We start from the raw sequence: 12693 nt of genomic DNA, 5'->3' as shown, positions 1-12693 counted from the left end.
GACACAAAAATCAATCAAGATAAAAAAAAAAAATACATTATATAAGTATATATATATATATATATATATATATATATATGAACCATGGAATATTAGCATATTACTCCCCCCGGTCCGCCCTCCACCGGCCCATTTACAAAATTCTGTTACATCAATTCCACAAGAAAAAGTTAAAGCTAGCTGAACCATATCCACATTCGAGAAGTGAACGAACTCGTGGTCCAAACTCCAAACATCATTATGCTTTTGATTTTGGGTTAATTTGCATTTGCATGCATAACTTTTAGTCTATAAGGCATTCCTTTAGCTCAAAATTTTTTAAGTATATCTTTTTGGAAAATAATCAAAAAGTTTAATAATGTTCGGATATAACATGCATGGGAAAGGCTATAATTTTTTTTTAAAGAAAAATTCAGCCATCTTTCACTTATAAAAAATTATTCTTAAAAATAATTATGTCCATCCAAACATTGACATTCTTTTGTTTCTTTTTTTAAAAAAAAAGACAAAATTTGATAAAAAAAAATATTTTTTTTAATCCAAACGCTCCCTTCGTCCACTATCATGTGTTTGCTGTAAAAAAATGAACCTTAAGATCCAGGGACAGATAATCAGTTTTGCTATCGTGGAAATAATAATAATCATCATCATCATCATGAAATTAATGTATTTTAAAACACATATTTATTAAAAATAAATAGACTTAAAACTCCCAATAAATGAAACAAATGTGTTTGGTTTTATTTTTTTACAAACACATATATTTGTAAAGACCTTGAATTTTATATATATTGTTTATACAAGGATTATAAATGCAATTATATTCTAACCTGATGTTTATATAAGTTAAATTGAAATGCACATGCTCATTATATATCAGATACATTCTTTACATAAAAATTAAACCCAAGTGCGTGGCACATATCATGTGTGGATATCTTTTGTTAAATATTAAATATTATAATTTACTATCCATAATTATTTATTATATAAAAATTGACTGAAAAACATAGATAGATGACACATGCTCCAGTATGTTATATATTTCAATTATCTATCTATCACTAAATAATTAACATGGCGATTGACAGTTGGTCCAAAACTCTCCGGCTATATTAATTATTAGTTAATATTATATTATTATATATGTAGACAACTTATATTTATTCTTAGATCCATAAAAATCATAAATTGGAGTCAATAAATAATAATTTTGATATAAGATATATATAATTAATTTTAAATCGTTGAAATTTGCAGGCGTATATGAAAATGAATCTCCAGCAGATTGCATGGATCTCCAAAGAATCCGGCTTACACTATTTTTCAACTACTTAAGCAAACACTCAGTCTTTAAATTTATAATATAAATTATCGAATTAATTAACATTTATTTAATAATATAATGAAAATCAAATTTGACTTAAAGGTTGGGATGATTGTTGTGTCCTAAAAGGGATTTTTAAAATAAGACCTTAAATTGTATAAGCTTTCGAAAGGCGGTTTATATAGTTGTTTTACCAAAATTTCTTAAGCCGGTTAACTTGATCCCACACGAAGCCTATTTTTTTTAGCCAAAAGTATTAATATATCTGTAATTAGATAACTTTAGAATCCGAAAATACAAAGTGAGCTGATTTAAGGCTCAAATTGATATCATGTGGTCCAACACTTATTTATTTATTTATTTTTTCTGAAATAAGTTGAACTACACATCAATCATTGATCAAACACATACACTCATTAAGCGTATGGGCAAGTTAACAATGTAAATGAAACGCCTGATCAATACCTATTACATAAATTTTTCCATCAACATTTTTTTGAACGAACATGTAGATATAATTTGCATATAGTGCGAGGTTAAAAAAAAATTGCATAGTGCTTAATTTATATGACCAATGTGATTTGTAAGCTACTGCATTATTCGAGAGGAAGTTTTGTCGACGAAAAAAAGTCACACACACTTGTGTAGTTGGGTGCGTATATATAATTTTATTAATAATAATATCATAAAAATGGGCTTAACGTTGACTGGTCCCCTCGATATGTGACAAATAGTTTGCTTCCATTTACAGATGACTATTCTCCTTTACGAGGACCCACAAAATTATGGCTCAACTAAAAATATCCAAAATGATTTTTGGGCCTTGGAATTTTTTTAATTTGGGCCTCAAATGGGCAGCCCAGTTTCGTGGGTGGGTTCGATTTGGACGCAATTGAAAAAAAAGACACAAAATGATATGGTTTTATTTTGAAATAAACCTACTTGTGTAGGGTTTGGTACATGCCGCCCGCAGGGCACTACCCTGCGGGTGACGTGTATCTCCATGATTGGTCAAAATTAGTGGATCCCACATAGGGCCCATTGATTTTAACCAATCATGAACCGTCATGTCATCCGCAGAGCGCTACCCTGCGAGTAGCATCTACTCAACCCTTGTGTAGTAGTGTTTTGTTTGTTTGTTATATTTATTGACATGTTACTAGGTGATCTTCTTTTGAGTGATCTTGAAAAAACTTGGATTCCCAAAGGCACCATTTATACTTTAAATAATATGGAATGAAGGGTTATACACAAAGAAATAAACAAATTTTTTAAAAAAAAATATATAAAATTAAAAAATTCTATCTATTCATATCTGGATGGCTATATTAGAATATCCATAAAATCCATGGCTACGCTTAGAGGTACAAGCAAACTAAAATAATTGTAGTTTTTTTAAATATATATATATATATATATAGATATATATATATATAATATAATTCAAAACAAAATTAGACAACTCTACAAATTTGTTATGACAACAATATTGAAACTTTTGACAATTCATGTTAAATAATTACTCTCAAATCAATCTTGAAATAAACATATTTGTTTAATTATTTTTTAAAAAATGGACTAAATTTTGTAATGTTTTTTTTATCGTATCATTTTCTTTTTTTTGTCTTATTATGGATTTCATTACATTTTTTTGGATCTTTTGTTATACGTATTATTCTCTCAATATATTTTTTTGGGCAATCAATGATACAAACTATAACATTCCATATCCGACGACTATCCCCACTATATCAACACGGATCTTTTTAGCATACTTATGTACGTCCCCACTCGCACACATCCTCTGAAATTTCTCAGGGGGTCGCCTATCCTATAATTGTCTCAAGTCAAACATGCTTAACTTTGGAGTTCTCATACGATGAGATCTCGAAAAGAAGATATTTACCTTGATGATATGAGTAGTTTCTATCAAAATTTTCAAGCCCAAACCGTTCAGCCACATACCTACGTAGTCTCAGACCTCTCTCATTTTGGTATAAAATCGGTTCATTCAAGTTCTTCTTCTCCTAGAAGTCTGTCAAGAGTCGCTTAATTCCTTTAACTTCTTGACACCGACGATTACTATCCACCCTCTTGTCAGTCTCGACATCACAAGTACAGTCTGTGAACTTTGACTTTTTGCAATGATGCAATATAACTACTTAAGGTGAGTGAACTCTTAATTTATACTAAAAAGAGATACTTATATATTTGAGTTTTATACAGCTTAACACATTTAATATTTTCAATAGTTCACTTTGTGTTGCATTTTTTACTTCACTAAATTTGTAGTGAATCATTGTAGCTCAATCAAATGTTAGTTTTTAATTTTTTTTAACTAAATAAAGCCTCTCACTTTTCCCAATTTTGAAAATTTAATATTAGTAAGCTATAGGTAATAGACAATCATTTAATTTTTACTTGTGTTACTTTTTGTTTAATTGTTTAGTTTTTTTATATATATTGTGTAGTTCACGTTTTATGATTTTTTTTTGAACTTTTATATTAATGATTATATTTATTTCATGCATACAATATACATCTACAATTAATTATATTCCAAATATCAATACTTATGAGTCAAAATAAATTTATTGAATCATAATTTAAGAACTATTTACAAACTAAAATATACATCATAATTAAAATTCAAGATTAACATGCTGACATAAAATTATAATAAAAATCTGAAGAATAAATGGTGTTATTTCAAAGACAAAATATGATAATTATAAATGACGTTGGCTTAATTAATTAGAATTTTTTTAATATCTGTGTTTAATTAATTAAAAAGTTTTCAATACAGTATGTTGATAATTTTTTTTATGTATGAGTTAGTGATTGAGTCATGTATGATCATGTTTTGAATTTTTTTTTCCACCTTAAGTTCTAATAATAGTTTCTTGTGAGTTAAATTTCCAAATTAAACAAATTATCAAAACAAAAACTAATTATATAATTCAAGAATTGGGGTTATTCGATCAGTGACATCATTAGTTTGCTAATTTAATATATTTTAAACTCTTATTCGATGAGTTTGACAAGAAAAATAACGTAGAATAACCAAATTTAAGTAAAAATATTATTTGATTGTATTTGTAGCGTAATATTTATATTTCATATATGTTTGAATTATTTTATTTATTTATTTTTAATATCCATATATTATTTTGTAATATTAGTAGATAAAAAATGTGTAAAAAACATAGACATTTAAGTATGTAGTACATTATAAAATTTTTTATTTAAATATTCATATAATATATTGTAAAATTTATAGAAAAATAGTGTATGAAAAATAAGAATATTTAATTAAACTCATAATTAGAACTCAAATGGTGATTAAAAAAGGATATATAAATTGATTATATTTTATAATAGTAATTAATATATAATTGATAATAAATAATATATTAACAGAAAAAATAATGTGTAAAAAATAAATTAATTACATTGTGTACATTTTTATATTTTAAGTATATATCCATATGTTGTTGTTGTTGTTATTATTATTATTATTATTATTATTATTATTATTATTATTATTATTATTATTATTATTATTATTATTATTATTATTATTATTATTATCTTGTAAGATTAATAGAAAAATAATTTGCATTAAATAAGTTAAATATATTTGTAGGACTATGTAACTTTTTTAGTTTAGATTAAATAAATTAAATATATTTTGAAAGAAAAACTCAAATAAGAAAAAGAGAAAATAATAAATAGCATATACACAAAACATGAAAGTGGAAAAAATAAAATAGTGTGTAAAATAAATTCATAATTGTTATTTATAAATTTATAATCGTAATAGAATAGACCATCGACATATTAATAGAAAAAATAAATTACACAATGTAAATTTTTTATTTTAAGTATTCATAAAATATCATGTAAGATCTTGAAAAATAGTGTGAATTAAATAGGTTAAAAACATTTTGTAGGAAAAACTCAAATTAGAAAATGAGCAAATAATAAATAGTAGATGTATAAAATATAAAAGTGAACTTCAAAAAATTAGCGTGTAAAAAAATATTTAAGTTAATCGTAATTCTTACTCTCCTATACTCATAATAGTAATTAAATAGGTAAAAGATAGATTAATATGAAAAATAAAGTACGATATGGATTTTTTTATTTAAGTATACATATAATATCTTGTAAGATACCAAAATTTATTATTATTATTAGTATTCCATGTGTTGGTTCATCTGTAAAGTAAATAATCGAATACGATAAATTAAAAATCAAAGTAAAATATTTTAAAAAAATTTTTATTTGAAAGAGTACATAGTATAATTTTTAAACAAATAATTTAATTGAAGAGTCACGTACATGAATAAATAATTGAGAAAAAAAACATTCATTAGGTAATAAGAAAAACAGTAGTCACGTAAATTCACAATGAAAATTACATATTCATAGTGAAAAAAATATTTTAAAAATATTAATTGCATTTTAACTTTTTATTTGAAAGAGTTTATAGAATAATCTTAAATAATTAATTTAATTGAAGAGTCAAATGTTAAACTCACATAGTTATATATATTTTTAAAAATACTAACAGTATTTTAATTTTTTATTTGAAAGAGTTCATAGTATAATTTTTAAGTAAATAAGTTAATTGAAAAGTCACACGAATAAATAAATGAAGGAAAAACACATTAATCTTATATAATGATGAAAGAATAATAATGTAAATTCACAATGAAACTCGCATATTTATAATAGTAACTCAAATTAGAAAATGAGCAAATAATAAATAGTATATACACAAAATATGAAAGTGGAAAAAAATAAAATAGTGTGTAAAAAAAAATTTAAGTTAATTCATAATTATTATTTATATATTTATAATCGTAATAGAATAGACCATCGACATATTAATAGAAAAAATAAATTAAACGATGTAAATTTTCTATTTTAAGTATTCATAAAATATCTTGTAAGATCTAGAAAAATAGTGTGAATTAAATAAGTTAATACATTTTTTAGGAAAAACTCAAATAAGAAAATGAGCAAATAATAAATAGTAGATGTATAAAATATAAAAGTGAAATTCAGAAAATTAGTGTGTAAAAAAATATTTAAGTTAATCATAATTCTTATTCTCCTATACTCATAATAGTAATAGAATAGATAAAAAAAATTAATATGAAAAATAAAGTAAGATATGGATTTTTTTTTTAAGGTATACATATAATATCTTGTAAGATACGAAAATTTATTATTATTATTAGTATTTCATGTGTTGGTTCATCTGTGAAGTAAATAATCGAATATGATAAATTAGAAATCAAAGTAAAATATTTTTTAAAAAAATTTATTTGAAAGAGTACATAGTATAATTTTTAAACAAATAATTTAATTGAAGAGTCACATGAATAAATAATTGAGAAAAAAACATTTATTAGGTAATAAAAAAATGGTAGTCACGTAAATTCACAATGAAAATCACATATTCATAGTGAAAAAAATATTTTAAAAATATTAATTGCATTTTAATTTTTTTATTTGAAAGAGTTTATAGCATAATACTTAAATAAATAATTTAATTGAAAAGTCAAGTGTTAAACTCACATATTTATATATATTTTTAAAAATACTAACATTATTTTAATTTTTTATTTGAAAGAGTTTATAGTATAATTTTTAAGTAAATAAGTTAATTGAAGAGTCACACGAATAAATAAATGAAGAAAAAACACATCAATCTTATATAATAATGAAAGGATAACCATGTAAATTCACAATGAAACAAACATATTAATAATATATATATATATATATATATATATATATATATATTATAAAATGCACATAGGGTTTCTGCTTTAAACATGAGATCGAATTCGTGTTTGGGTTACCACAATTTAATTTTATTATTAATACTGAAATAACCAAAGGAAAATGATAAATGAAAAAATCTTTAAAAATAAATAACTAAAAAATATTCTCATCTTACATATGAGATATGCAAAATCTGAGAAAAATATATATTTAGAAAAAATATATTGAAAATCAATTAATAAATATTTTATAAGTTAATTATTGTACTAAAAATAATAATAATAATATTAAGGTGGCAACTCCCTCTCTCTCTCCCCACAAATTTCCCGGGTGTTTCCCAAAATTACAACACCGTACTTGTAGCGTATCCTCGTACTCCCACCTCAAATATCTCAACGGTCACTAACACACCCCCTTCTCCAAATCCCTCTCCGGACATTCTTGCAACACTTTCTTGATTTTGATCGATCGATTGTTTTCAAATGATCTCGATCACATTCTTCTTTCGCTAATCGCTGTTTTTTTCCCTTTTACAAGCAAATTCTTGAATTCCCACAAGAAAATCGCACTTCTCCCGTGGAGAATCCGAGAAAATTTGGGCTCCGCCATGGAAGATGAATAGAATATTCACCACGCCGGCATCCCACCTCCGCCACATCCGGCGAACGCTAACCCACCACCCCTCTGCCGCCGCCACAGCCTCCGGCGAGCCCAATTCCCTCAGCATCCTATGGCATTACCAAATCCTCGACCCCAACAGCGACATTGTCAATCTCTGGAACCACATCTTCTTGATCACCTGTCTCATCTCCCTCTTCATAGACCCCCTCTATTTCTACCTCCCCTACGTCGGCGGCCAAGTCTGTATGTCCACCGATAACCAAGCCTCTGTTTTGATCACTTATTTTCGGACCCTTTCCGATTTATTCTACGTCCTACACATGTTGATGAAGTTTCGGATGGCGTTTGTGGCTCCAAGTTCTCGGGTTTTCGGCCGCGGGGAGCTTGTTATGGATCCCCATGAGATTGCCATGAAGTATCTTAAATCTGATTTCATAATCGATCTAACCGCCACTTTGCCCTTGCCTCAGGTATAAACTTGTGAAGCCAATTGAGCAAAAATGTCTTTTTTAAGTGACATATGAACTCAAAGGACTTGGTTGTTGCAGATTGTGATCTGGTATGTAATTCCAGCTACAAAAACCAATGGAACCGGTCATGCAGACAACACCCTTGCTCTTATTGTTCTAATCCAATATGTTCCTCGGCTGTTTGTCATTTTTCCCCTGAATCAGAGGATAATTAAAACCACGGGTTTTATCGCCAAGACTGCTTGGGCTGGAGCTGCATATAATTTGCTTCTATACATGCTAGCCAGCCACGTGAGTGCGCGTGTTTGTGCATTCATGCTTTACCTTGCACTTGATCAAGTGAGTCTTGTTAATTGTCATTTATTGGTTCCAGGTATTAGGAGCTTCATGGTATCTGGCGTCGATAGGGCGGCAACATTCTTGTTGGGATCAAGGGTGTAAAGAAGAATTCACCAGTGTTCCACCTTGTAATCTGAATTTCCTTGATTGTGAGAGTCCTGAAATAGGGAGCATCGAGCGGCAGCATTGGCTCAATTCGACTAGTGTGCTCTCACGTTGCGACGCAAGCAATGATGATTCTGATTTCAAGTTTGGGATGTTTGCCGATGCTTTTACAACTGAAGTTGCTTCCTCAATTTTCATTGAGAAATACATTTATTGCCTTTGGTGGGGCTTAAGAAATTTGAGGTGTGAATGTACTTTTAAGGAAAGAATATTCGGTTCTACTTCAGAGCTCATATATTATTTGAATATTACTTGGATTTTACATTCAAGATCATTTCAAGATGATACAATATAACCTTGTTTGCAGTTCGTATGGACAGAATTTGACGACTAGCACTTATCTTGGAGAGACGACGTTCTGCATTGTTTTGTGCATTGGTGGTCTGATTCTGTTCGCCCGTTTGATCGGAGATATGCAGGTAATAAATATCTCAACTCAACTGGATCACCATCACTGTTACAAACATGTTGGAAGCTTATTTTGATGTTTAGTCATGAGATTTTTGTCTGGAATGAAGACTTATTTGCAATCAATGACGGTGAGACTTGAAGAGTGGAGAATTAAGAGAAGGGACACTGAAGAATGGATGAGGCATCGGCAACTGCCTCCAGATTTGCAAGAGCGTGTTCGTAGATTCGATCAGTATAAATGGCTCGCGACAAGAGGAGTCCACGAAGAATCCATCTTACGGTCCTTGCCTGTGGACCTTAGGCGTGAGATTCAAAGGCATCTATGCCTTAACCTTGTTCGCCGAGTATGCAATCCTTCAAAATTCTGCTGTCTTTTGAAACTAATGTAACAAATCATTTGAAGGGTCCCCTGTAATCTATCTATTTTGCAGGTTCCATTTTTCGCACAAATGGATGACCAACTTCTCGATGCCATCTGCGAACGTCTCGTTTCTTCCTTGAGTACAGAAGGCAGCTACGTTGTTAGAGAAGATGATCCGGTGAACGAGATGTTGTTCATCATCAGGGGACAACTCGAGAGCTCCACGACAAATGGCGGACGTTCCGGATTCTTCAATTCGATCACCCTTCGACCTGGTGACTTCTGTGGAGAAGAATTGCTCACATGGGCTCTAGTACCAAATTCCTCAAACCTTCCTTCTTCAACACGAACCGTCAAAACTCTAACAGAAGTCGAAGCATTTGCGCTTAAAGCAGAAGACCTTAAATTCGTGGCCCTTCAGTTTAAACGTCTTCAGAGCAAGAAGCTTCAGCATGCATTTAGGTACTACTCTCATCAATGGAGGACATGGGGTGCTTGTTTCATTCAAGCAGCATGGCGAAGATTCAAGAAAAAGAAGCTAGCCAAGGAGTTGGCTCTACAAGAGAATTTCTACTACATGTCTAACTACAACCACGATCAAGACGGAGATTCAGACGATGGATTTAGTGCTGATAGTTCATCGGTTGATAGCCCAAGCAGTGCTCGACATCTAGGAGCCACAATTTTGGCTTCAAAATTTGCTGCCAACACCAAAAGGGGAGCTGGTGTTCAGAAGGTTCAGATTGCTGATCCTGTGTCATCGAGCTTAAAGATGCCGAAACTGTTTAAACCAGATGAACCTGATTTCTTCGAGGATGTTTAGCAAAGAAATTTGTTTTGACAGATAACCCCAAAAAGTGGAGCGAAAAAAAAAGGATTAATGAGATTTTTGGTAGGATTACTCAATGTAACTTAGTATTGTAAATTGAATAGGAGCAAATGTAGTTTTAATTTTCCATTACAGGATCACCTGACTCGCTTATACATCCATTTATATATCTTTTCTTGAAATTTCATCACACATTTTCTTTCCCAAGTTTTCTCATGTTCTATAGCACAATATTTAGGTAGTGTTTGGGAGAGCTTCTAGGAAGCACTTCTCAACTTTTCGTTAACAAAATTTTACAAAATTTCAAAAATTTGTTAATGAAAAGCTGAGAAGTGCTTCCTAGAAGCTCTCCCAAACACCGCCTTAGTCTTTGTTCCTTCACTCATGATGTGTTTGCAGCCTCGCTACGTCAAAGTCCACGCATGCCGATTTAATTTCTCTGCGTTGTGCATGGTTGGTGGAATCAAATGTTGTTTGTTTGTTTTTTTTTCATATTTGAGTATTGAACTCTTTGTCCGAGACCTTCATATCAGACGATTATCGGCTTATGTCTTGTGTTGTTGAATCAATTTTCAATTGTTTAAGATCATCGGTTATTCACATCCATGTACTGTTGCTTAAAAAAAAAAAAAACTTGCATAATTAATGTGTGTAAAAAGATACTTTGATAGAAAATAATTGATTGATTAATGATTAATAATGATTAAAAAAATTAGCAGACTGAAATATGTGGTCCAAAAATCCAAGATTTACGTTAACCCTCAAATTATTTAGTTAAATCTCTCAATTCTTATTGTTATTAGGGATGTTAAAGATTTAGGTGATTGAAGAAAATCAGAGTCAATTCTTCCGGAAATGGTAATGAATAAAATAATATCAGTTTTTTGTAATATCATGCTTATATATCCAAAAATTTCTAGTACCTATAAATAGGTCACTAATGTGATGCTTTTGATATATTGAATTTATTGTTTCCATTGTTATCTTATTTTATAACAATTATAACATATGGATGATTTTTTATGCTAGTATCTCTACGTTACGTGCTTATGGTCTCTTATATGTTATTTAAGTCCTCAAATAAGTATTATATAGATTTGCATATTGCATCTTCATATTTAACAGTTGACACGTGAACAAATTAAATATATATCTATAGAATATATTTTTGAAAAAAAATCGGTAATATTATAGATTTGCATATTGCGTCTTCAAACACATTAAATTCAATCTCTCTCCCAATCGAAACGGAAGTTAGTATAAACTAAAGGCATTATGGTTTGCATTATATTTGATGATTTTTATGGTATGGGGGGTTTCCAAATTGATCCAAATTCAACCCAAAGAATGCATTTATGTTGCTTATAAAGTAATCACGCATTAATAAATAGGAACTGATAATTGGATCAGTTTTTGGATGATCGTAAACCAATATCACATTATGTCAGTCATCGTGGGACAAATATTATTTTGCCTTGAATATTCTGCTCCTTCAAGGCTCTATAAGCCTCCATGGCGTGAGATAAGTTAAAAACTTTACCAATTATTGGCTTTGTTAGGATCGGTTTTGAGAGTAGAGGGAGGATGAATACGCTCAAAAAAACTTTTACAAGGATGAGAGTGAATTCAATCGGTTTAGTGATCAAATTCCAAGTTTATCTTGGTGTCTAATGCAATTTGACAAACGATATATGTGCAGAAAAATGTCGAATAATTGCATATTCTGAGCACTAGCGGTTTAGGTGTATGCAAGATTGACAATAAGTAAGTAAATTGATAAAAGACACAATGAGATATTTATGAATGTTTGGTGAATTAAATTACTCCTACATCACCCCCTTCTTCCTGTGTGGAAGGATATCAATAGAAAACTTTGAATTTTACAAGTGATTTGCAAAACCCCGATCCAGTTGCTAAACAAAAACTCCTAGATACACTCGGTTTTTAGCCCTAGACTGATACCAAATAGATGTTTATAACTCGATTGTTCAGGTACACAACGTGATCCTCAATGATCAGAATAGCAGCCTAGGAGTTGTACTTTGAGTTCTTCAAACAATTTTCACTGTCAGACTTTGAGAGCTCAGATAATCTTATGCGCAAGTGTTCTTTTTGCCAAAAGTTATTGCTCGATAGATTGAGGCTCATATTTATAGTCTTTTGATGCCAACGATAATAAATCCAAACGGATTTCTGAATTTAAAAAATATCGATTGCATTTGTCACTTTCATGAACAATTTCTAACGCCGACATTCTCTCGGATCGCGGTACTACCTACTGTAGAATGTGTCAGAGTACGGAAAACTTTATTCGTTCTTCTCAAGCTGGTAGACTTATGCTTGCTAAGATAGACCGATGTTGTGATGGTAG

General features: G+C 29.7%; 1 protein-coding gene across 1 annotated transcript; it reads left to right on the top strand.

Annotated features, from left to right (window-relative positions):
- The first annotated feature begins 7619 nt into the window (after positions 1–7619).
- LOC140863124 (cyclic nucleotide-gated ion channel 18) lies at positions 7620–10378 on the top strand. The gene is made up of 6 exons (XM_073266300.1): positions 7620–8217; positions 8296–8508; positions 8591–8904; positions 9029–9140; positions 9240–9476; positions 9564–10378. The coding sequence occupies exons 1-6, from the start codon at positions 7741–7743 to the stop codon at positions 10314–10316; spliced, it is 2106 nt and encodes a 701-aa protein (XP_073122401.1). The 5' UTR covers positions 7620–7740; the 3' UTR covers positions 10317–10378.
- Positions 10379–12693: the final 2315 nt, after the last annotated feature.

This window comes from Henckelia pumila, chromosome 4 (assembly GCF_033568475.1).
Source record: "Henckelia pumila isolate YLH828 chromosome 4, ASM3356847v2, whole genome shotgun sequence".
NCBI classification, from domain to species: Eukaryota; Viridiplantae; Streptophyta; class Magnoliopsida; order Lamiales; family Gesneriaceae; genus Henckelia; species Henckelia pumila.
This window is presented reverse-complemented; position numbering and strand designations above follow the sequence as displayed.

Bases quoted from the DNA above. Each gene is read 5' to 3' on its own strand.
- LOC140863124 (XM_073266300.1), top strand. From the start codon at position 7,741: ATGAATAGAATATTCACCACGCCGGCATCCCACCTCCGCCACATCCGG. The intron at 8,905-9,028 runs GTGTGAATGTAC...CCTTGTTTGCAG, and splicing joins TGGGGCTTAAGAAATTTGAG to TTCGTATGGACAGAATTTGA. The intron at 9,477-9,563 runs GTATGCAATCCT...TCTATTTTGCAG, and splicing joins GCCTTAACCTTGTTCGCCGA to GTTCCATTTTTCGCACAAAT.